General features: G+C 40.6%; 3 protein-coding genes across 5 annotated transcripts in view; 2 read left to right on the top strand and 1 right to left on the bottom strand.

Moving 5' to 3' along the window:
* The first annotated feature begins 5 nt into the window (after positions 1–5).
* On the top strand, positions 6–14,221 carry LOC113034273 (somatomedin-B and thrombospondin type-1 domain-containing protein). 2 transcript variants are annotated; one of them, XM_026188695.1, is made up of 5 exons: positions 6–492; positions 9,225–9,407; positions 9,851–9,941; positions 12,635–12,793; positions 12,907–14,221. In XM_026188695.1, exons 1-5 carry the CDS (start codon positions 243–245, stop codon positions 13,010–13,012), a joined length of 789 nt encoding a protein of 262 aa, XP_026044480.1. In that variant the 5' UTR covers positions 6–242; the 3' UTR covers positions 13,013–14,221. The 2 variants fall into 2 exon arrangements, with proteins under 2 accessions (XP_026044480.1, XP_026044479.1); XM_026188694.1 differs by having other exon boundaries at positions 9,222–9,407.
* A 2,283-nt stretch (positions 14,222–16,504) lies between these two features.
* snap29 (synaptosome associated protein 29) lies at positions 16,505–20,381 on the bottom strand. The gene is made up of 6 exons (XM_026186217.1): positions 20,324–20,381; positions 18,629–18,865; positions 18,296–18,489; positions 17,881–17,966; positions 17,692–17,796; positions 16,505–17,596 (listed from the first exon to the last, which is right to left on the bottom strand). The coding sequence occupies exons 2-6, from the start codon at positions 18,863–18,865 to the stop codon at positions 17,439–17,441; spliced, it is 780 nt and encodes a 259-aa protein (XP_026042002.1). The 5' UTR covers positions 20,324–20,381; the 3' UTR covers positions 16,505–17,438.
* A 209-nt stretch (positions 20,382–20,590) lies between these two features.
* The window catches only part of pi4kab (phosphatidylinositol 4-kinase, catalytic, alpha b), a 29,659-nt gene continuing 24,629 nt past the window's right edge, over positions 20,591–25,620 (top strand). For both annotated transcript variants that reach the window (XM_026186215.1, XM_026186214.1), the window contains exons 1-10: positions 20,591–20,797; positions 22,364–22,480; positions 23,040–23,133; positions 23,442–23,530; positions 23,632–23,704; positions 23,789–24,051; positions 24,217–24,283; positions 25,003–25,151; positions 25,270–25,335; positions 25,451–25,547. In XM_026186215.1, the coding sequence (XP_026042000.1) occupies positions 20,600–20,797; positions 22,364–22,480; positions 23,040–23,133; positions 23,442–23,530; positions 23,632–23,704; positions 23,789–24,051; positions 24,217–24,283; positions 25,003–25,151; positions 25,270–25,335; positions 25,451–25,547 (1,213 nt within the window). In that variant the 5' untranslated portion in view covers positions 20,591–20,599. The remainder of the gene's footprint in view (positions 20,798–22,363; positions 22,481–23,039; positions 23,134–23,441; positions 23,531–23,631; positions 23,705–23,788; positions 24,052–24,216; positions 24,284–25,002; positions 25,152–25,269; positions 25,336–25,450; positions 25,548–25,620) is intronic.

The raw sequence follows: 25,620 nt of genomic DNA, 5'->3' as shown, positions 1-25,620 counted from the left end.
TTAGTGAGCGCGCACGACTCCACTTAAATTTTACGCGTCACTTGTTCGTCCAGGCGTTTACACAGAAGATACCTCGTTTTCTGCACAAGCAGGACCATGCTGCACTTGGATTTTATATAGAAAATACAAATTTCACCTTAATAACATTATTTGATTATTATTATTATTTTTAAAAAAAGGCAACAACAGCACAGAGCAGCAACAGCGTGTGTGGAGCAAGTGGTCCCAGAAAGATTTCCGTCATGGGAGCGTATGGATGGAGCTCAGCGCGTCTTGGCTTTGTCGTTTGGGGATTTTTGGCATTTTTCTGCGGAGAATTTGTTCCACAGGCTGAAGCAGGCTGCAGGGAGCGAGAGAGCCCAAACTGCTGCACCGGCCGGAACAACGAATGTTTTGAGTACTCCAGGAGGAAAACAGTGTGTTACTGCGATACCTACTGTCAGAAAACAAGAGACTGTTGCGAGGACTATCAGAGCGTTTGCCAAATATCTGGTGAGTTGTTTGCTCTGTTGAGCTCGCTGACATTTGATATCAGATAACAGCAGTTTTGTCTATTTGAAGTTTGAAAGCTCAAAGAGCGAGGAAGAAATAAGGTATGTAGTGTATATATGTTTTGAATCCTATCCAATGACTGCTGCTGTTCATTGTTGTTTAGTTTTGGGGAGGGATGGCTGCCACTGAGGTGACACGTAGGGAGTGAGACATACTACACGTAGCTGTTTTTAATATGCCCAATATGGCTCTTTGTTTTAAGTGACCAGCGAGAGGTGACTACTGTCTGCCTTGTGTGGTTTTACATTTGTAGCTTCGACTCATGACCTTCACATCACAGCTTCACATTGCACAGCCTGGACATTAAGTGGTCTGAGAGACCATAACAACATTAGTTTCGTCTTAAAGCCAGAAAAATGACCTTAAATTAGAAACACTCATTTGCTTATTCCTTAAAACGTATTTGTGGGCAACCCCCCATCATCAACCAGGCTTTTGCTATATATGGACAAATGAGGGAACAGACACCATGGAAACAGACTGCCAAAGATGGTCAGAATTACAGTGGAGCTATGTCTTAGATGTGACAGACAGGAAACACTCTGACCTGTAACAAAAGCAACTCTTATAGTGAAGTATTTGGCACTACTCAAGTTCACAAAGAGATTTCTCTGGCATAAATACCCTGAGAATGTGACCCTCTTAAGCACACTTGAGGGGTCAGTCCTAAAGGGAAAAGAGCTTTTAAACTGTGGAGCAATCCCACTATTATATACAAGCTGGTTTGAGTATTTTATCTGTTCTGTGATGTGAATAGGCTGCCCCATCCAGACTTCAATCACTAACTTAAAACTGTGTACACAACTAACACAAGGACAGTTGTAATACACTTCATTAGACCTCACTGTTTACTATAAAGAGCCCATAAACACCTGCTAATCAATTTTAGCTGTAATACTGCCGTTATCAGAGCTACACTAGTTTTTGTACAGGTTAAAGCTCAGCTAAGGAGCATATGGTAATACAAGGGATCTAAAATGGAATAAGGATCCAGCATTTCATCTTTGCTGTATTGTCAGGCTTTAGAAAAGCTAGGCCATGACAGGAGACTTCACTCAATGTCTTTAAAACAGATCAGGCTGGTGGCATAAAGTAGCATGAAGGATGAAGAGGATTATTCAGGAATGAAGACATATTAGTAAACAAGTAGAGAGAAGAATTTTGAATGCATTGCGAAACCAAAGGTCAGTATTAACTCCCCTTTTCAGCCACCTGCGTATGCTGGTTCTAGTTACGTGGGAGGGGCTTAGAAAAGAGAGGACTGCTTATTTCCAAACATTGGGAGGTTTTTTTCTTCTACTTTAAAAAAAATTCTCCTTTTTTGATTTACCCTATTGCATCTTTAGTCCTTTTGCATCATTAGGTTTAAGCCATTTTTGCATTTTCAGGATTCTTTACTTTAAATTAAACAATTGAGTTTCTGTAAATTTAGGCTGAATTAGACTTGAGTTTGTTTGTCTTTAAATATGCTCAAGTGAAGCAATTCATCTCAGTAAGTGCCATGTCTGCTTTTATTTTGTTTACAGTACTGTTGTAGTGATGTGGTCCTTTACTGCAGTGTGGTGGAAATGTTGGACTGAAATTGAAATGGGGATAGATAAGCTAAAGTATTCATAAACATCAGTATATTACTTTAAATTGCACATGAAAGAGTTAAGATTAACATACACATGAGTTTTTCTTTTGGCTTTGCTCTCAATGCCAAGCTGTTTTTATTGTTATGGAAACATTAGAAAGTGGATTTTTTTTAACTAAATAAATAAACTCTACAGTGTTTGTAAAACCAGAGATGTGACTTTTTGAAAGCAAGGGAGGAAGCAACACTTTGTGAACAGACCCAGATTTCTTTTTAATTTAACAATCAGCTAGATTGCCATTCAGAAACATCATTTTGCCATTCACAAACCAGATCCATGTGTCTGACAAGCTGAATGTTAACAGGAAATGAGCTCAGGTTAGTGTGGAGCCATCATTGTAACAGCCTCTTATCTCAGCTCTTATCACAGCTCACAGCTGCCCTGTGCAGTTTTTTTTAATTTTTATTTCACAGTCTGAACATAAGAACGAACCCACATGGATCAATAAACATTTTGTATGCAATCTGAAAATCTTTACAGTAAAAACACAGCATTTATCGTCAGGCTTGGCTCTGCTCCATCCTAGCCCCCTGATATGTCCTCACCCACTTAACACTCAGAGTTGATCCTGAAGCTCTGCAACACATCAAGCAGTTTGTGTGTGACACTATTGGAGGCTGTAATTACCTCCTGTTTGCTGGAGCTCAACACAGTGCTTTGAGTGGGTGACATCAGAGCAGACACAGAAAAAAACATGGATATAAACACTCAGAGATGTTGTTAAAATGAAGGATTTGACAGGAGTGTGAACTGTGTGTAAACACAGAAGGACACTGTACAAGTTAAAGTAATGATTGAGCAAAATCAACTTGTTATAACATATAGCAAGCTGACATGATTTTTCTATTTTATGAACTTCATGTTTTGGTCATCAGTCTGGCTTATATAACTTCAGTAGTTGCAGGCTATTAATTTCCAAATGTACACCTCACAGCAAAAACTACTTGTAGGCATCTTTTGGCTGGTTTAGCAGGTCGAGCTGTTGGCCACCATTTTTTTTATTATTCTAGCCACAAACAAAAGTAAAAGTTTAAACCTCTCACTAATTAATGTTTATCTGAAAGGAAAACATCTCACAGTAAGATTAAGAACCAAGGAACAATGAGCTTTTGCTTCTGGCATCAGCACCTCAGAAAATTTGCTTATATTTTATAGAGACGTGCCAAATCTTTATTTGAAATCTTTGAAAGGTTTTTGCATTGGCAAAGATTGTGATAGATATTTAACTACCAGGAGGAAATGAGTTTTTAAAGACATACTTTGTATTGGTCAAAATCAGCACACCTTTTAAGTTGGTTTTGTCAGATTTCTCTGTTTATTCCATTCATGTATGAAATTAAACTGGATAATGCCCCCAAACAACTGCCAAATAAGGTCTCAGAGGCATTAAAGGATGGTTGAAGCGTGGTAACACTTGCTTCCAGAAGGACTTTGATGTTGTCTCCTGTTATAGAAGTGATTTTCATACACCAGTTTCAATCTTAACTCTATGGTTCCCATTACGATAAGCTCCCATTCCTCTTCATTGACTCTAGAGATCATTTGGGGCAGTATGAAGCAAGAAGGGGCAGCTTCTCTCTTCTACTGCAGCCTCTGGTGGTTCTCACCCTAACAGGAAAATACATTAAAGCCTCTGCATTTGGTACATGAGACTTTTGCTCATCATTCATCTCTCTCTCTCCTCTCTGTTTCTCTTTATTTTTATTTTTTTTCTAAATGACATCAGAAACAGCAGTATGCGACATTACGTGATGGCAGAGCTTCAGTTCATCCTTTGTCTTTTTTTTTTTTTTTTTTTTTTTTTTTTTTTTTTAATAAATAGGACAGGGGGAATGAATGAGAGAAAGAGGGGGAGAGAAAGAAAGAAAACCAAAGGGGAGAAGAGACGGTGAGAAGGGGGGGGAAGAGAGAGAAAAAAAAAAAAGAACTCCTGGGTCACCTGTATGGAGAAAAACAAACAAACAAACAAAAAAAACAAACAGAGGAGACAGCAAACAACAAAGAGCAACATAATAGAGAAAACAAAGCACCATCACAATAAACTAGCTAGTCATAGATATCAATATTTACTAAATAATAAACGATATTGTGCAGCACGCAAGATAGACAGCGCACAGTGTGCTTTGAGGCAGCAGCCAAGAAAGCTTTAGTCCGCGTCTGTGAATACCCATGTGTGCATACCTGTGTGGATCAGCATGCTTGCATTCCAAAGGTTTCTCCATGTAATGATCTGCTAGGGAGTGTGGGGGGGCCACAGCCCCGTCCTCCAGGGTGTGAAGCGGGTATGGAGGAGATCAAAACTCCAGACATCCAGAGGGCCCCAGAACACAAGAGACCATGGAAGACCAACAGAGGGGCAGCCGCGCCACTGTTCCAGTAGGAGCTGAGGAGAGTCCCAGATGAGGGCTCGCCCAGCAGCCGCGGAGCAGAAGTCAGGGGGAGTTGCAGTGACGCGCCCGTGAGCTCCGCCGGCCCCCAGCTGTGCCTGAGTGACCGAGCCCCAGGCCGAGAGGCCGGGGGCACCCCACCTCCAAAGGGGCCCGAGCGAGCCCCAGGCCCCAGGCCCCGACAAGCGGCCGCCAAGGAGTGAGCCGGTGTGTACCCGGACGCCCACCCCCAGACACAAAGAACCACCAACACACCGACACCTGAGGGAGTCCGCCACCGGCAGGGGAAGTGGTGGTGGGTGGAGATAGGCCTCCAAACCTTGGAGGGCCTGAGGTGTCCCCAGAGAGGTGGCGTCTGATACCCAACCTGACATATAGACACAGACATACAGGCACACACAGACACAAACATCCATTCCCCCCCTCATGCTCTCATATGCACTCACTCCACACTCAACCAACGTGGAGACAGACATAAAGAGACGCTGTACACACAATCACACTCCCCAAGCGTACTCTACAAACCGGGTCTAGGTACCCTTGCCCCTGGAGGGGGGAATTGCACCCAGACCCAGGTGGTGTTACCCTTTTCCCTGCGGTGGGGAGAGGCAGACCACCCCGACTCCGCAGCAGCAGGGAGGCCCCACACCCCAGACCGCAGTCGGACGGCCAACTCCTCCTACTAGCCCTCCCGCTCCAGCAGGCCGCAGAGAATGGGGGTGGGAGAAGACTCCAAACCTCCCTCCACCCGCTCATTGTAGTGTTGATGCATATGTGTTCTAAGGTTTCTCTTTATTTTCTCTAGGGCACTGTGCAGTATGTTGTCATGCCACAATGTTTCCCTCTTTCCACCTAAGTTCACTCCCTCTTTTTCTTCCTTGCATCCCACATGTTCTCTGTTCTGCTAGTAGGGAATGTCTTTACATAATGAAGACTAAACAGGCCAGCTGTTGGATTTTTTTTTTTTGGGGACAAATATGTTAAACACCTCTTGGCACTCACATGCTACATTTTGCAAATCTGATGTGCAGCATCTGGTTTCTTCTTGACAGGAAAACACTGCTGAGCTTGAAGGGCATTAACAGTTTTCACTCACTTACTGTACGCACAAATGAAGGTGCATATGCATATCACTAAATCGAAGGGGGCTTGCAAAGGGAAACTCCTGCCTTGGCTGTCTGTAGTGTTTGATTGCTGTGTTTGACTCTGTCCACCTATCATCAGGTAAAGGTCAAGGTAATTTCAGTACATTATTCCCTTTTTCTAGACTTCTTTCCTCTGCAGCTTCAAGGTTTTTGTCAGACTAATGGTGTTGGTGAGCAAATAGTGAGCATTTTCACACAGAGAACCTTTTTGTTTGACGAAAAATACAAAGATAATCTTTATTTTTTGTCAGCACTTCCATTTTTTTTTAGTGTATGTCAAATCCGAAGCTCAGTTGAAGCAACTACACGAGTAATCTACTCAACTTTGTTAATGCTTCCATTCCTGAAAGGAAAAATTTAATCGTGTTTCACAGACAGACAAAGATCGCCTTATCTGTGAAGCCTCTAACTGTAATTCTTCTTTTTCTTTCTTGTTATAGTTTTTCTTCTTCACTTACCTTTTTTTTCACACACTATGTGTTTATACAAGTTCCTGCATTTAAGCATTAGATATTATTAATCTCTGGCTCTTTTCCACAGCATGTCTTTGTCCTGTCTTTCTCCCCTCAACCCCAGCCATTTGCAGCAGATGGCCGCCCTTCCTGCTTGTATATAGGAAACATTCACCTGCTATTAGGGCTCAGTCCAGTCTTCTCAACTCCTATTAACAGGCTTGAGGTTCCTGTTTTGGTGAAGATTATAAGGCTTGTCTGATGGGACCAAGGCCCAGACAGGGAAGGGAGGGTGACCGTGGAGGCTTTGAGGTGCAGTGGTCCTCCAGAGCAGCTGGACATCTGGGTCTCATCAGAGAAGAGATGGGGCTGGAAGGAAAGGGAGGGGGTGGGTGAGTGAGTGAAGCTCAGAACCAAAAAAAGGAGACAGATGGGGGGGAAGAACAAGGGAGAGTGGGGGACAACATAATCAAAGGAGTGGAAGATAAAGCAAATTGGGCAGGCAGGTCTGAGACCCTAAAATGGAGGTAGAATTCAAGGAGAATAAAAGGAAAGGCAAAGGAATGCCATCCCAAAAGGCTATTATCCCACTGAAACAAGAGTGACTGGAGTTTGGCAGAAGTTGAGAGATAAAAGTGCTTATGTTGGATCATTGGTCATTGGTTCTGTTTAGTTTAATGCTGTCTGAGGCTTTGCCTGCTGCCTGAAAAATTAGTCATAGACAAGCAAAGTCCTTTCACTTTAAACTTTGACAGCAACCAGATTTGTACTGTGGTGCTGCTGGTTCACTGAAACGGACGACTTCCCTGTTTTCCATATTAATGACACTTACGGTAAACTGGTGAAAATAATCTTGATGAAAACAGAAAATAGAGAAATATCATTAGTTAAATTACAAAAATAGATTTAACCTGGACAGAATAATGCAGTTAAATTGCTCTCCAAAAATAAGAAAACGCACATCTAAAATCTATCTCAGAAACTCTGTTAAAAATATCAGCTTTTCCAAAAGACAAAAGCTGAACATGCTGGGAACAAGTGCCATTTGTTTCCTGTATTGGGGTCAGAGGTCAGAGGTGGTGGCAAGCTTTCGAACTGAAGACTTTCTCATTAACAATGCAAACAGGGGACAAGAGTGACTATGTGGGTTAGGCTGTCAGACTGTCAGCAGGGTTGACATGTGGGTGGTGGAATTGTTGCACTGGTTGTGCCAGAAGCAGACTGAGGGACCACCACAGCTTGGTAATTGCCTTCTGACCTCTGGCAAATCAGCCCAAATGGCTGAGACTCCCAGACAGGGCCTTAGTCCTGCTTATGTGTATGTCGGTGTCGATCACAGGGATAATAGCTGTTTCTCCTCCGGGTGTGGGAACTAGCCAACCCTATTGATTTCACTGCACGCTCTGCTATGAAGCAAATACCTCAACTGGACTCCTTGCTTGTGTTTTTCCCACCATGAGAAAGGAAAACAGCGGCATGAAAGCTGCCCGTGAACGTCAGAGGATGTAGCAGCGGGAAGGAAAGGCAAGAAGACAGGAGCAAGGATAAGAAGAGGTGGAGGAGGCAAGGGTAGGAAGCTGATAGGGTTGTAGTGTCTAATGCCATCCCACCCTGAGTAATCTTTCAAGAAAGTGCATGTATCTCATCACGTTTACAGAGGCAAATGAGCATGCCTGTGTATTTTAGGGAAAGGATAGAAGAGGTTTAAGTGGGATGATTTATCAGACAGAAATTGTTTGCTGTGTGTGGTGATCTGGGAAAGGCGAGTGTCAGGTGGGCAGCACTAATGTGCAGGAATGCAGAGATTCCACTGTGGCTTTGTGGATCGGCTGTGTCACTGAGGCAGCTGCCCCCCCCCCCCCCCCCTCTCCGAACCCCCAACAGGACCATGGGAATGAACCAAACAGGCGGCATCTTGAAAGCACTCTCTCCCTCTCTCTCTCTCTCTGTCTCATGTTCACACACATAATTATTCACTCACGACATTGTATAGTGGGGTGAGTGTCTACTATAAAGACAGTGTAAGGGAGATTAAATGAAGAGGGAGGATTAGATTCAGTTATGGTATATTTATCCGCCCATTCCCTGTAATTTCACCACCAACGTCTACAAGCTTCAAGCTGGGTGCACCTGCTCTTATTGTCGCAAACTTTTATTTTAAAGGATGAAAACAGAAAAAGCTCTAAACCACAAATGTCAGGCTTTCTAAAAATATTATGGTGTATACATGCTTACAGCTGTTCACTGTTGTGTTGAACTTACCTGATTTGTTTATGTGTTTGTGAAGTATGCCCTTCCTTGTAAAAACAAGACTATTAAAATGTCTGCTCCTATTTAATCTCTGTGCTGAAAAGCTCTTGATTACTGCTGGAGTTTTGGGGCTTTGATCAAGGCAGTCATCTAAGTGATACAGCTTCCTCTTTGCTTGATGTAATTAACTAAATCAGCCTACTGAACAGGAAGTATGATTACTAAAACTGCTGTGTTTATGTGGCGTGCTGAGTTCACGGGCGTCCGTGTGTGTGTTTGCGTGTAAGTGTGGGGTAGAGGGAAACCAGAGAGAACAGGATGCAAAATTAGCCTCTTATTTAAATGGTCCCCCCACATTTGACCTCAGTTGCAGACTTCCTGAGTCTGGGGTTAGGCTGATCTGAAATAAGTACATGGTAGTGACCCAGTCACTCGCCACCTACCTACCCAAGTAAATGTTCAGTGGACTGGCATCAAAGTCTATATCAGGGCATCTGTTGCAGCTACACTTTAAGCTGTATGGTACATGACAGCAAAGATTAGGGGAAAGTTTGCAGCTCCCTCTGGACTACAGATAATTTCTTTTTCATAATTAGACCTCTTGTTTTACTATATCAGAAAGAAGGGTATCTTTCTTCTTAAACACCTCAGTCTTTTTAAATAAATGTAAATCTCACCTTGAATCCCCTAACTTTATTAAACAACCAGTAACACTGAAGAATCTATGAAGAAATATTACTTTATAATCCATTTAACTCCTGCAATCTTAAGCTAATCTATGGCTTTCTGATTCCCTAGCAGCCATTGACTGTGTGGTGGGATCATGGGGTCCCTGGTCATCATGCACATCTTCATGTGGAATTGGTAGCACGGAAAGGAGTCGCCAAGTATCTGTTCCCCCTAGAAATGGAGGTACACCCTGTCCTGATCTCAAACAACGTCGAGGATGCTTCGGAAACAACGCCATATGCAGCACCGCGAAAGGTGACAGCCTGACTTTTTCTGCATTTATGTATGTTACAGAGTTCAGTTCACTAGCACTGTTACAAATTAAACAAGCGCTTTGGTATTATCTGGGACAACTGTTAACTTTCTTTTGCTGTAAGAAACAAATCTTGAGTCTGCATGCTCCATCTGCCTGTCACTTTGCTGATGGAACAACTGAATTTCCCCACTGAGGAATAATAAAGGATATTTCTATTCTGTCTTCAGCTGTGCACTTTTCCATGTAATTAAAAAACCTTAAGACAGGAAAACATTTTGAAAACTTACAAGGAAAGCTGAACTCACTTTACCTTAGAGCTGAGTTGCTCAGATTAAACAGTAGATGCCTTTATAAGTATGATCTTTACTGGATGCAACAGCTTATTAGACCTATTTGCCCTCTTTTTAATTCTCATCTGCCCGTGCTTATACCTGACTTCCAGAAGTCGCAAAAATCTTGCCTAATTCTTTCAAGAGGAACTTCAAGGACCCTTGGAGGAGACCACACATGCTGATGAAGGAGGAGAAGGCCAGGTAAGTCCTTAATATCAAACCGCAAGATACCAGCTTTGTTTCATGTCTCTAGTGTGGGATTTGTCGGGGCAGTGGCAGGTGATTACAGATGTCCTTTTTTAAATGTTTGGTAATTTACTTGAGTTATTTTAGCCTGTGAGTCATGGTTAACGGCTTTGTCTGGCGAAATTATTACATAGAAATAACATAAAAGATTTTATTAAAATATAAAATCTTTTATGTACTTTCAGTAGCTTGAACTACATTTTAGTTGCAAGTGCTTTGGTTGTGTCTGAAATATTTTTTCAGCATTGATTATAGCTGGAACTTCTTTAAACAGTTTTTTTTTGTGAATTGCAAAATAGTTGGCAGGTCAGTCAGCACTGCTGTAGAACCTTTGATTAAATATTTAATATGCATATTTGAGTTCATACCATCACCGTAATTATACAAACAGTAGCCTTTCTTTTCTTGCCAGCAAACTTTCAGATGCATCTCACTCAAGAATAAAGGCACTTATTCAACATTTTCCTTGCTTCCGCTAACTCCAAGGCTGGTGGATTTCACAACAGGTTCATACCATATTTTCCCCCAGTTTTTCCTTTATTTAAAGGTCAACTCTGAGCACCAAAAGATTAGGGAATACTGGCAAAGACTGAGGTTGCTATAGCAAGCACGTCCTCAAAATTACTTTGGGTGTGTAACATGAACTCTGTCATTGAATATTTGCATCAGGAGCTGACCTTTCCTGATAAGTCAGACGTAATCAATTTAAAAAGAAAAGCCTTCGCTGTATAAATTTGATCTTTGATCTAAGCTGATTACAAATCTTCTCATTATGTTCTCTGGGAAAAAATCTGAGCTGGCTTCCTGACAGCTTACAGCTTTTCTCAGTAATTAAAATGGACATTGGATACTTTTGTTTTGACTGAAACAAAACATCAGGGGACTGGGAGTGCATTACTCATAAATGGCATTGATTCAGCATGAATTTTACAGAGTAAGAGCAATTTCACACAGACATCTGGTATATTAATAGTGGTGTCTTTGAAATTAATTGAAGAAGTGAGGGTTAACAGCGATAACAGTGAAATGATGATCAGTTGTCTTTGGATGTATATTTAAATCTGGATATTAGTGGATATTAGAGACTGGACATTAAGACAAGGTCATTATAAAATAAGGGAGGATGGACCATAACACAAGGCTGTTATGCAGATTTAGCTTGTAAAAGCTCAGCAAAAGAAAATAATATCTGTCTGCAATTTTTAAGACAGAAATTTTAGTCAAAAAAAAACAAGTATTTAACAGAAGGTTTCACTGTGGAAAAGTTAAGGAAACAAAGCAGAGACATCCCACTACAGACATGCAGACATATACTTTATGTCTTACAGGCAAACAGAGTAAGGATTTCATACATATTTACAACTTTCTGAAATATTTCTGAAATAATCTGAGGAAGAAATAAAGGGAAACTTCATGTTTTCTTTGACAAGTCACCCAAATTTGGGTAATATTTTGTCACACCTGTCTGAATCAGCTGCAAAATAAATAGCGGAATTAACCCATTTATCAGAAAAACAAGGCTTTATTTGTCCCTTTTACCGTGCAGACTGAGCTGTGATTACGATGGGATAATCCAGGCGATCAAGACACAAGTGAATCACTTGTGTTACTTATCAGCAAATTTTTACTTTGTTAAGTAATTAAAGTATTAAACTTGGGTCACCAGATACAGTCACAATAAAAGTAAAGTACACCTTTTTGAATTTTAATTTTTTAAGTATCAGGGAATAAAACAGTGTCAGATAAACAGCAATGCATGAGATATTACTCCATGTCATTATTTATTTAAAAAGCACCAAGTGAAAAGACAAAGAAGAAGAAGCAAAATGTGAAAAATAAGCACACCCAACGATTTTATAGCTTGTGAAAGCATATTTAGCAGCAATATCTTGAGAGTTGGTATGAGGCGTTTGTGCTGATGTGCTGCATTTAGATGTGCAAAACATCTCAACTCTGCAAAACTAAGCCATGCTGCCACGTTCCTTTTAGAGAGAAGAGGCTTTTCCCTGTCAATCATTACAAACCATCCATATTTCTTCAGACTTTTTCTGATTGTATTGTCACGAGTTTTAACATTTAGCATTCTAACTGAGAACTTTAAAGTCTGAGATGCAGTTTCTCTGAGCATTGCACAGTCTGATCTTGGGGTGAAGGGTTAAGCTATAAGTTTATCACACAGTGCGTCTGCATGTTGGCTTTTATTTTTGTTAAATAAACAAAGACAGAGTGTAATATGTCACATTTTATTCACCTGAGGTTGTATTTAATTAATTTTAAGACCAGCTAAGGACCAGATGATTATTATGCCTTGATATGTAAAACCTCTTAATTCAAAGAAGAGATACTTTGTTTGTACCATTAGTGTAACTTTAAACAAAGCAGGATATTTTTCAGAAACTGGAAAGCTTAAAACTGGCACATGCCCCTGTTTCTTCATCTGAACATTTTCCATCTGTGTTTTCTGTTTGAAATGCTCTGGTTTCATATGTGAGCATGAATGATGTGATTGACTGGATCATTGATGTGTTTCTGAGTCTCAAATATATTATTTGCCTTTGAGCATTATATTTTTGACTTGATAATGAATGCAGGTAAACAGAGTCTTCTACTTTGACACCTTCTTTCCCTTTCTTTACCCTTGCTTGCAGTTACTGTGTGCATCTGCAAGTGAAACAGGCTAGCGCGGCATGTAGACTCAAACTGTGGACCGTTCGACTGATGAGAGAGACTGCTGTCTGTGTGGAGTGTCAAAGTGATGCCATGGCAAAGTCAGATCGCTGTGGAGGCGATGGTGTAAGGGGCACCAGGTAAACAAGCTAACTGAAAGATAACTGAAGATATGTTCATCCATTACATTCCTAACTCAAGCTTAAGTTAAAAGGAATTTGTTACATGCCTGATTGGCTCCTCTGTTCTTTAGGACCTTCTGGTCAGCAGCTTCAGTCGCGGGCTGTCACGGTTCCTGGATTCGACAGTTTTCTTCTGAGCGCTGCCAGTGTTCTGACAACTCTTTCCTCTTTGTTTGAGGCGGCACGCTACTCTCAGCATCCTGCCAAGTGCAGGACAGCCCTGCCAGCCAAGCCAGACCCTCCAATCCAGATTACTGGATGGGTAACTCAAGGATATTAGCAGCATCCTGCCACTTTTTTTCTTTCACCTCATATTCTGTACTGTATAAACTCTTAAAGCACACATAAATTCTTGCATTTAACGTCTGATTTTACAGCCACGTAATTCTCCTCTAAAGCACAGCATCTATTTGCCTTTTTACCTCTGAGTCTTTGCTATCTACCTCCATCAATACAAGTGCATTTTCTAATGCATAATGTATAAATATAGAAATATATTATTTTGCTTTATACATTTTCTACTTATGATTGGTTTATGTAATGTATATGTGTCTATATAGCTTCAATAATTTGTATCCAACAGTGTAAACATCAGACATCTGTCATTTATCCCCAAACAGTCCTAAGTCATCAGTGGTTTTGGAGATACTAAAACTGATCATCAAAGTCATATCCAAACTAGGATCCTTCGCTCAGTATTTTGATGTTGTATCTTTTTTATCCCAAAGGGCAAAGTTGAATATCAGGTACTGATTCTCAGGTGCTTAGATTTCAAGTCTCATTCATGTCTGCCTCTTCTGGTGGTCAGTCACAGATGTTTTCAGTAACATGACTCATAGCGGAGATCAATCACATCTGTTTAGACTTAATATTGCTGGAGAGGAAAAAGAGCCATATAAGCGAATTCACTGTGGTTCTGTCTGTCTTGTGTCCAAGACTTAAAAAATGCTTCATGATTACTCGCCCTGCTCACGGGGGAGTTTTATCAGAAGAGTATGATCCAAGATAAATATCGTGAACAGCCAACTCCTATATTTTTAATTAACCGAATCTCCTCCCAGCGCTCCCTACAGTTCCTTTACTTTTTTCAGTTCTGTTTTTGTTGTCTCTGTTGACTCTGTGTTTTCCCTCAAATAAAATACAGACTAACTACAGCTTTACCTTCTTGAGTTAAACGACACAGCATAAATTCCTGCATCTCTTTTGCTGTTGGGTTAAGAAGAAGGCAGGTGCAGTCATGTTATGGAAACCTGTTACTTTCTCTTTACATCCCCCATGTCTGTGTTTGTGTGTTTATTTATTATAAACCATGTGGTAATTTTATAAGTGCAGCACAGCATTTTCTGTACACTGTCCATTAGTGAAATAAAGAAAACTATACCGCCATATCTCCCTCTATTGTATTTCTATTGATGTGTGGATTTCACTGCATCATTGCATTCAGTTTGCAAATCCTTGCCACTGTTTTCCTTTACACACCTATCTGACTTCTCCCCTGTGCAGTAACTACTAGCATCAGCATGACACTGATAAGTATATTCCTGAGTTTACAAGCAGCATTTCACACCATTTCAACGCAAACATGTCCATTAACATATTTTCTGGCATTCTTGGCATTTTTGCGTGGGCTGTAAACGGGATGACGACAAACAAAATGACAACTAATGTGTATAATCATGTCTTGTTGTTACACTCTACTGAAATTTGGGGTATGTTCTTGTCATGTAAATTCTGGGAATTTTGTGTATATGTATATATACTATGTGTAATTATGTGTAGACGAAACATGACAGATGTGGCAGCTTACGTCATATGTAAAAGTATCTTCATACTGGTATTTGGTTTGGTTTTGCGGATTGCATATTCTGATAGCCAGTTTGCCTCCTCATTTAGGTGATATATAGACTAGTTAAGTGTATATGGAGAAAGGGATGTTTGAACCTTGAGACTCGCCCTATGACAGCTGGGATGGATGAACCTTGAGATTCACTCTGAAAGGCTGCAACTCTTCATGTTTACAAAGCTTGTGCTTTTTGTCACTCTTGGCAGTTTTTAATTTTTTTCCAACCATATGTCACATAAATAATACCAATTAAACCACATTATCAGAGGCTTCTTTGTTCCCCATAATTCAAACTTTATTTGTAACCATTTCCTCTGTGTGGAGTTTGCTTGGTCTCCCTTTGCTTGCATGGATTTTGTCCAGTTACTCTGACTTCCTCCTAGTCCCCAGACATGCATGTTAGGTCCTGTGATAGACCTGTTATGCTGTAGAAGCTCAGATAGGCTCCAGCCTCCACCTAAGCATGAATTAGCACTGTTACAAGGGTGAATGCTCATAACATGACCAATATTATGAGTGCCATCATATGTACAGGTAAATCTTTATGTACAAAAGCTCAGGCTGGTTTGGCTCTCAATGATGTGAAACAACCAGACTCCAACACATCGATTCCTTAAAAAAACTAGTGCATGGCTACTTCATGTCAGAAGTACTTGAACTTCACCTCCTCCATCAATCTCTCCAGCCTTCCGCCCCCTTTCTCTGCTCTCCTCCCTGATTCCTCATCCTAGCTCACTACTAAACTCCCCTTCGTCAGCACAACTCTTTATTTTCTCGTACTACAACAGCGGCAGTGCTGTCTGCCTGACCAGTGCATCCCCTGTGCTGCTCTGCCACTGCTGCTAACCTGCTTTGCAAAGGGCAGGAAGGCCCATCTCTGGCCCGGTGCCTGATGGGCTCCGACAGCAGTGTGTTCTGGGATTACAGCCACTGAAAAGGGGGGCATTCCAGCACTGGTGGCTTTTGTCACAGCATGGCCACTGTTTACTTTTGACAAGACAGCTGTTCAAAGCCCTCCTGGCCCCAGCGTAGGGCGTAAAGGGAAAGAACCCAAAGGTGACTTCCGTTTACTGGTGGCATCGCTGGACTTGGCCTGAGGCCCCTTCTTCTGCTACTGCACGACCATCTTAACTTCACATTTGACATTGCCCTGATGATAATAAAACTTTGTTTCAACATTTCATCCTGCACATGCAAAAATATTTATTCCATTTAATTGCAAAGTTTCATAGTGTTTTCCTTGCCTTGTTTCTTGATTTCTTCCCCATGTCTTGTGCTAATGATGCCACATTTACCCAGCACTTCCATTTGCTTTGTTTACTGGTTTGTATGTGTGCACTACATGTGCGCAGAGTGTCAGCTTGGGGCCCTTGGGTAGCTGGTACCTCTGTTTCTTTGTATATAGCCTGCATGTGGTTTCAGGATGCATGTACTGTAATTAGTAGTTATCCTAATAAATGCTTGGTGCCTCTGTAGGAGCAGCTGGTCTAACACAGAGGAATGATAATGAATAGACGGCTGAGCACGACACAAGTGGTACACAGCCATACAACAAACTCTCACACATCCTCAAATGACAAAATTAGGAAAACGGAAACAAATAATTATATTTGTGAATTGTATGTAAATTCCTAACAAAATCCTTTCTTTGATCTGAAAAACAAAAAAAACAAACCAAATCTCTCTCTTGCTATCAGCCCATGCAAAAGTAAGACACATACTACCCAAAAATCTAGAGAAATTAATTCCTGGGAATGTGGCGCCCCTTTGTGGTGCTTTGGGCTTCCTGCTTCACTTGTAACAAACAATGTACAGGACATCTCAGACTTGTTCTATACGCTTTATTGGCTATGCAGACTTGATTACAACAAATGATAAACATGGCAAAAATAAGACATTATAACCATAAAACCATATTTTTAATCATCTTAGTAGAATAGCGTTGTGTTTTACTTTAAAAAAGTGGTTCTTTTAGTCAGAAATGGAAGATACAACAATAAGTAGTATAAGGGCTATATTCCTTCTGTGACAGTTTTTATATTAACATGAGCTTGTTCACATTATTTGTCCAATAATGCAGCATTCAATGAATAACCATAAATACACAGGATTTATATAAGGCTAATCAAATCCTTCAAAAACAAGAATAAACTTCAAAAACAAATTTCAGAAATGTCAGAGGGAAGCTTCACATGGTGAGCGGTGCCAGTGGTGACATGGACTTGGCACAGCTTCAAAAGCTAGTCTACTGTACATACAAATTACACATAAGGCAAATGTGACTTGAGCTAGGCTAGCTGCTTGCTTGTATTTTTTTTTATTTTTTTTATATAATTGTGGCGTGGCAGGCCTAGGAATCACAGTTACACTGACATATGAATGTCACACAAAAAAATGATCCAGTTACTCTCCTTTAAGTGAATATTTAATCATTAAAATTAATTTCCTCATTTGTAACAGAATTTGTTTGTTCAGCACGAATGATGAGCAAACCAACAGCCAATTAAACACCTAAGGTGATCAATAAAAACAGAATGGAATCAATGAAAGTTCAACTACATACATTCAGATAGAGTTTGAGAGAAACTTAACAGAGAAAATAAACAACTCCAGTGCAGAAAGAGACAGACAGTGACATCCAAAACAAGCAGTGAATAGTCTTTCCTTTAAAAGAAGGAGGTGGAGAAAAAAAATGAAGGCCCAGGTGAGAGGATGATCTGCGGTCAGTTTTGGTTTCCTTGAGTTGAATCCAAGTGTTTATTACAGTTTTTTCATCTGTTGGTTTGTGTTGTGGATCTTTGTATCCATTTTGTCCACTTTATTTAGCAGAGCATCAATGGAGTCGTCCTGAGCATCAATTTCAGACTGCAGACCAAGCCCAAGATTCTTCAGTCTACCCAAGCCTACACACATCTCATCTAAGACATTCACAAAAGACATCAGTTCAATTACAGCAGACAAACTTTATATAAAAAACGTGGTATGTAACTAAATAAGTGCAGAATTTCCCTACCCAAATTTTTGTCAAGAGTGTGGTGAGCCTCCTTCAGGTATCTGTTCTTAGGGTATCCATTCTGTTGAGATGAGCCATCATCTATTGATGCAGTAGCTCCAAATCCTAAAACAATGAAGTAAGAAATAGTGAGAGCCAGTAAGTGGTGGGAAGATACCGTAATGCTGAGGTTCTTGTTCCAGCACTTACCTCCTGTATCCAGTTTTCTTAGGTTGGGGTGGCTAGCTTGGTACTTATCTTCATTTTCTCTGCTGCTGGACAAGGCAGTCTGTAATCTGAGAAAGTCAGATAAGAATTGTTCAAACATTTTGGGAGAGACGGTCAATAACAAGTTGTACGCATGAAAGTAAAAAATAAAAATGAATTACCTGAACTTCTAAAAGAAGTGAACATTACTTTAACACAAATTCAGAGTAACTGTTTTCATGCTTTGTTGTAAAATATGATAACTTGTCCCTACACATAACAGCATATCAATCTTTAATATATTGAAAGTCCTCTAAATCACAGAACTCCTTGATTTGTTTAGGAGTTCAAACATAGAGAAATGAAACTGGATGATGCTACCACACCTCACTGACACAGAGAATAAAAACAAACTTACCCTTCACTGGCCTTGTAGGCCTTTGGCTGCTCAGGTGGTGGCTTTGTCTCTGGCGTTCCCTTAAAATAATTGACAAGGCCGCCCCACACACTCTTAATACTGTTAATGTGCCTTTGACTGGTCTTCAGGTCTTGATCCATGTTATCCAGCATCTTGTCTGCCCTCTTTATAGCCTCACCCTGTCGCATCAGCTCCTGCAGACAAGAAGAGACTAATTCAGGATGAGGTATGGGAAGACGGGGCCTTTAAAAATAACTCTTTGTTGACTATGACCTTTTCACAGACAGTGTCAATTCTTTGTATAGTAGTGTGAACCTTATTCATTTAAGATACCTCTGCAGTTTCCACACCCATCTTCTCCGATTCATAGATGAGGCCAAGTGAGCGGTAACTGCTATCCACAGCAGACTGCGCTGTACGCATCACTTCCTGCTGGAGGCATCTCTGCCTCCTCTCTGCTTCACTCAACCCACTGTCACTTGGCTCGTCATCAAACCCCCTACTTTTAGGCTTGAAATCCTCCTCATCATCATCATCTGCAAACGGGTTGTGGGATTTAGGGTAGGCCATCTGTGGAGCAGAAACAAATGTTTTGGTAATTTTAGCTAAAGGACTATAAGCATCAAGTTACATGCAGTTTAAGAATGAGCTTTTCTTCACAACAAGGAGTTTTTGTTACCTGTAAATAATGGATTTTACATTGCTTAAAACTGGAACAACTTCTTGGAACACAATCAAACTATAAACAGGTTAATAAAAGATAATATATTTGGTTCCAGTCTTGATGATCTTTGGCTTTTTTCAGCTGCTCCCTTTAGGGGTTCCCTAAACAGATTATCTGCCACAATCTGACCCTCTCCCTGGCATCCTCTTCTGCCACACCAACCCTCTGCATGTCCTCCTTCGCTGTATCTATGAATCTTCTCTATGGTCTTCTTGTTTTTCCTCTTGCCTGGCAGCTTCATCTTTAACATGCTTTGTCCAATGAATCTAATATCCCTCCTCTGCACATATATCAAAACCATCTCAACTACACCTCTTAAACATTGTCTCCCAAAACTTGATAATCTTTTAAGTTCACTTATTCACTGATTAAATCCTTCAAACAGTCTGAGTGTTATTTATCTTGACTTCAACTAAATTCGCAAAAGCAACAGTTGTCTCAAGGTGCTTTGGATTGCAAGGTAAAGCCTATAATAGTAGAGAGATAACCCAAAGGAGATCCCCTCCCCTCCCCTGCCCTCAATTTTTACTGGAAGAGACCTCCGGCAGAACCAGGCTCAGTTAAGGACAGGCATCTGCAGATCAGCTGCACACACATCTAGCCATTCCATCTATTTTCTTCTGGTTATCCAATTCAGGGTCATACGGTGGACTGGAACCCATCTCAGGAGTCATAGGGAGAAATGCAGAGCTAACACATAGGAGACTCTTTGGCACAACATGTTGAATTCCATGAACTGAATAGGCGGAGGAAAATGGATAGATCGATAGATAGATAGATCGCACCTCGTCGGGAAGAAACGTTATTTATTATATTTTGGGATCGGATAGCTGAATAATTAAACGATGCGTAACATAATACATCTGCTATTTAGATAATAATTAGTTTTATTAAAACAGTACGTTTTTGTTGATAAAAGAAGGTTAATTGTTCATTTCGAAACTTGTCTGAACTCGTGCGATTACGAAAGCTCCAGCGTGTTAGCTTCGGCTAACTTCAACGTTGTCCAACAAGTAATTCGAGCAAGAGTTAGGTTTGTCAACGTATTTCACATTAATCATCTGCAACAATACCTGCTGTGTTATATTAAGAGGAGAAAAATAAAACAGTATTGCAAGTCAAGAAATGTTTGATGTATCGCCGGGGTGTTGGTCTGCTAGTCAACCGTTAGCTTAACTGCCAGTCAACTAAACGACCACATCCGCAAGAGTCACCACAGGCAGCTTTCTCTTATTGAACAAATGCTGTCTAAAAGTGTAAAATAATAAAAAAAGACACAGTAACGATTAACTTAACAGACAAACCTTTGACCACAGGAGCCGCGGCAGACGATGTTGTTGCTCTATCAGCTGACTGAACTCTTCCTATCACGTTTGATGACGTTGCACACACACTTTCGCGACAGCTGATCTTGCGTAAAGGAAACGCACACCAGGGCGATATTGGGGTTACTCACTGATAAAAACCCACGCAGGTTGTAATGTAAATAATAAAACTACAATCCATACATTTGCTTAATTTGATCTATTTCAAGCCCTTTGTGAGTGAGTTGCTGCGGTAACGAAGAGCCCCTGTTAGAAATGTCCCTGCTGAGTTGCCGTACTGCGGCTCTCCCAGGCAGCCCCGCTCGCTTGTTTCCTCTCAGCGATGAATTGCGCTGGTTTAATGTAGGGGTAAACATGTCCGTAATGGGAGGTGGTACGAGGGGTTTTTATTTTAACACAGTCCTGTCGCTGGCCCGCTCTTTAGCCGCTCACCGCCCCGCACCGGTCGAAAAGGTGAGAAAACAAGCGTGAGCTCCAAAACACGCAATAATTAACCATGTTAGTAATTAGAAGCAGTGGCAGGGTTGTTCAGGGTGTAGCTGCGCTTCCGCACAGGCGGTGGCTTATTTTGATCAACGACATGACAACCAAGCTAACATTTAACAGTTATGCTCGTATGCTTGTGTGCGAGTCTCCGTGGTTAGAAATCTCTAAAACGCGAGCAGTGGTCTCCAAAACACTGAATCAGAAAAGTGGGCAGTGCAGAGGAAAGTGGCGTCGCTGTGTGGTGCCTGTTACTGCATCGGACGGACAGAGCGGTCAAGCTTGATCGGCACTGCAGTCAAACAGGTTTACAGAGAAATCTTTGAGACAGGAGTTCATTCACAGGCTGCTCTGTTTGTCTTTACTGCTACCAAAATCCGCCTACATGTGTTATATAGTTGGAAACCTGTTGCAGATTGATAGTTGGGTCTTACCAATATAGGAAAGGTTTTTAATTTTGAAAAACAAAAAAACAATGGGTAAATTTTGTAAATGAAAGTAAAGGGTTAGAAGGGAACAAATGAAGCCATTATCAAAAAGCTGTCACCAAGAGTTGTAACTTTATCATGGGTTATGTTATGTAATGCCCAGTTCCACTGTGTGTTTGAGCTGTAGGGAGGAAACTGCCTGGCACTTTATCAGATATCATAAATGCTTGTATCTTGCTTGCTTGCTGGGTTATACAGTGTGCATAGAAGTGTACAGATTCCAGATGTCTTCCGGTAGATGATCAGGTGACCCTGAGCCATCCCTTAGTTGCAATAGGGTAAGGTGATGGAGGCTTCTCGTGATGCACTGTTTCTTCTTCTTCTTCTTCTTCTTCTTTTCACTTTCCCTGTGTTTATATCTCCCTTTACTTTTAACCCTTAGTTATTATTAATATCTGGCTCTCCTTCACAGTGTCTTTTGTCCTGTTTCCCACTCCCCACCCCAAGCTGTCTTGGCAGATGGCTGCCCTTCCCAGAGTCTGGTTCTTCTTGAGGTTTATTTTTGTTGAAAGGGAGTTTTTCCTTGCTACTTTTGCTTGCTCATAGGAGGGTTGTCTGATTGTTGGGGATTTCTCTCTATTAGTGTAGTAGAACTTAATTGAACAGTGTAAGACTAACAAATATTACTCTCATTGAACCACACACTCACTCTGAAACATCTGGAAGTTTGCTTCCGCCACTGAAAAAAAGTATTTTGCCATCTGTAAGTCCAAATCTTTGGTAATTATCTAAAATTTTAAATTTTTGGTATCTCAAAACTTTTCCTTAGTAAGTTATACGTATTAGAAAATAACTTGAAATTTCAAGTCATTAAGGCTAATACTTGAGAAAATAACCCCAAAATTTTGACTTATGGATGGTAACACATGCTTGTTTTTCAGTATACAAACAGGTTTTAACACTTGACATATTGTCTAATCCTGTAGTGTTATGTTTTCATATGCTGTGTGACACAAACACACTGGGCTGTCAAGTGAGATAAATCAGCTTGATGTGTGAATATTAGCAGCCTGGACTGTTACTTTAATATTTATTTTTGGCCTTTTAGGTTCAGAAGCTGCAATGTATGTGTCCAGTGGAAGTCCGTGGTGTGTTCACTCTGGATGTGCGTCGCAGAGATGCTGTTATTGCATTGGCTGTGTTTTTGGTGGAATCTGGCTTACAGGTGGGTGGATGTCAGTAAAAAGCTGAGCAGTTTTCATTTCGCTTCAAGCTGTTCTGGTAATACAGTGGATTTAAGATTTCATAGTTTAGTTCATTAGATAGTGAAGTATTGGCATTGCATATTGACACAATACTAATTTTCTATTTTCCTAACTGCTTATCAAACTCTGTTTCACAGGTATAGCAATGGTAATATTGTATTAGAACTATTAGTCCACGTTTGCTCCTGTGCTCTCCTCTGACTACATGTATCCCTGTGATAAGCTTATTCTCATAATCTGATTAATCTGGCGATTAGACATGCAGTTAGCCGTGTAAGCCTCTAACCTCATCACACTTAGACACAGTTGGGAAAGCTTCCCTTCTGTTTGACAGCATAGTGCTGGATGCCTTACTTTTATTTTTAAAGCTGTGATACACTTTCTTTGACCCAGATTTTCTTGTGTGAGATAACCTCGTTGTTTTGATCCGTCAGTGCTTGTCAGGCATGCAAAAGTGCTGATTTTATGCTGCAGAGTGCACTTGTTTGTGGTGTGTAATGATTTGTTTTACTCCTGCAGCACAAAGACATACTTGTTTCTTACTTGCTGAGCCTACTGAGAGGGCTGCCACGGGTCCAATGGATCGAGGAAAGCTCAGGAAAGAAAGGAAAGGGTAAGAAGAATCCTCTTATAGTGAAGCTTTTAGTTTTACAATAGACTCCTTTTACTTGTGGCAGTAGAATTTCTAGCAATTCTTATTAATTAATTGTACTGTGTTGAGATATATTACACTAGACAGATGGGTTAATTTATACTTGAATTGCATATTGTGAACTGCTGTTTCTGTTCAGCATAACGCTCTGTTGCTCTAATTTTGATGTTTACATTTTTGGCAAATCTGCTTATCATTATTTCTTTTCTTTTGTTCAACCTTATGAGGCATTCAATTCAACTGTGTCTGTGTAACTTTCTGCTCCTCAGAATTTCTCCCCGTAGCAGACAACTTCAGCTTCTGTCTAGTGACTCTTCTGTCAGATGTGGCTCAGAAGGATCCAGACTCAAGACAAGAGGTCTGTTTAAAAAGTGGTGATAAATCGTTATATTATTCACAGGGTTGGGGTGCATTGCATTTAAGTGCTAGCTCACTGTTTTTGCACTGTTTTCACTATAGATCTTGAACACTATAATGGAGGTCATGCAGGCGTTACAGGATATGTGCCAAACACCGGATAATCATGACAAAGGTATAGATAGAAATGCAACAAACATTCTGACTTTAGCTTTTAAAACAAAAAAAGAACCTTAACGCTGCTCTTTTTTGTCTGCAGTCTTCCTGTGCAAGTATATTGTTCCCAGCCTGCTTGGCATGACTCGGGCATTTGGCCGCTACAGCCACACAGATGAAGCTCTGTTATCCAAGTTGTTCCCCAAAGATTCTCCGCAGGCACGATGCGTTACAGAGGAAACAGAGGGTGTACGGCGCAGATCCTTCAATGACTTTCGTTCTATTCTGCCGTCCTCACTTCTTACAGTGTGCCAGAGTGATACTCTGCGCAGACGCACCGGGACCAACCTAGATTCATCTGCACAGGTCGGTACATGTTGCCGGATTCCAGACGTGTTTTGCTTGTTCAGGATAATTAGGGGACAATCCAGAGCAATCATAGTTTTATTTGCTTTGTTAATTCATATTATTCAGTGATAATGGTGGTATGTTTCGTTACCCATTAAAGTTGTGTAATGTGCTTTCAAACAGATCAGTACAGATCCAGGAGGCCACTCACCCTGCTCTCCTACAACTCCTAGTCCACATTACTTGGAAGGTAAAACTGAAGAAACAGAAGTTACTTTAAAAATATTTGTGTCTTAGTTTTTAGTTTAGTCTGGCAATTCAGCTCAGCTTATTATTATCAGCTGTCAACATTATGTAACAACTGGGCACTTTTTTTTTAGGTTTGTTAGGGTGAACTGCAATATCCCCCATATTGTAACTTTGTAATAAGCCAGACTATAAAAACATTGTAACTGTAGTTAGCCTTTTTTTGTTTGGGTTCATGCCGAGTTTTATAGCTGCTACGTTATGCCAGATTGGCCTTTAATTGCTTTATGCCTGAAGTAGTATTTCCAATCCTGTATTACTCTATAATTTTGGAAATGCCAATTCATTCGTTGTTTGTGGTCAGATTAAGAGTTTTGTAACATTTGCTGTATTTCCACAGATTTCCTGTTAACTATGTTGCATTCCAAACTCAGGGAATGTGTTTTTTGTAAACTGTCTGGGACAGACTCAAAAAGTGTTTTATTTCAGTAATTCTACACTTATAATCTGCAGTATTACAAGCCATAATCTGTTACACAGAAAGGTTTAATTGTTGCTATGGAATGTAGATTCAGTAGAATAATGTGTAACAAAAAAACCCTTATTTTCCAAAGTGAACTAATTCTATATTATTGAAATAGTACCCACTGAGATCTAATGGAAACAGTCATATTTCATCCTACTTGTTTTTGTTAATAATTCTTCTGCTCCCACTGATTTCAGGTGCCTATTTTCCAGACAGCAACACAGTCGACCCTGACTACTATTTCTCTACAGTCAGCTCCAGTTTCTCGGTATCTCCACTCTTCCTGGGGGAAGGAGAAAATGAGGTGGAGGTGCCTGTGGATCTGCTCCGACAGCTCCTTGCCATGGTGCAGTAGCCTACTACCCGTACACCGCTTACAACCCTTTAAATCTTTTACTTTTGCTTCTTATCCAGTATATGTATCTTGAGCCTTTACAGTAGTTGTGTGCAATGTTGGCTTGCAGGTGAAGAAGTTTGTGTCCGAGTCCTTTTTGAAAACTCTGGATGCCACAATGACAGAAGTCATAGAGGTAAGCATATGACCGCTGTCGGTGCAGAATTGTAAATGGTAAATTCAAAGTTAGACACAGGATCTTATCAGTTAAGTAATCTGTTCTGTCAATGTCTCCTCTGTTTGTTGTTAAGTGTAATCCTGGAATCAACCTCTATTACAAAACCTTCAGTGACCCTCTCTATGTGTGTGTGTTCAAAATGCTGCGGGACACACTATATTACATGAAAGGTAAAACAACAAAGAGAGCGTATTTATTATGCATTGACAGCAGGCAGCCCTGCCGTTGCTATTGTTCTGTTTG

Source organism: Astatotilapia calliptera, chromosome 12 (assembly GCF_900246225.1).
Source record: "Astatotilapia calliptera chromosome 12, fAstCal1.2, whole genome shotgun sequence".
Lineage (NCBI taxonomy): Eukaryota > Metazoa > Chordata > Actinopteri > Cichliformes > Cichlidae > Astatotilapia > Astatotilapia calliptera.
Note: the sequence above shows the minus strand (reverse complement) of the source record. Positions and strands in the feature narration are given on the sequence as shown.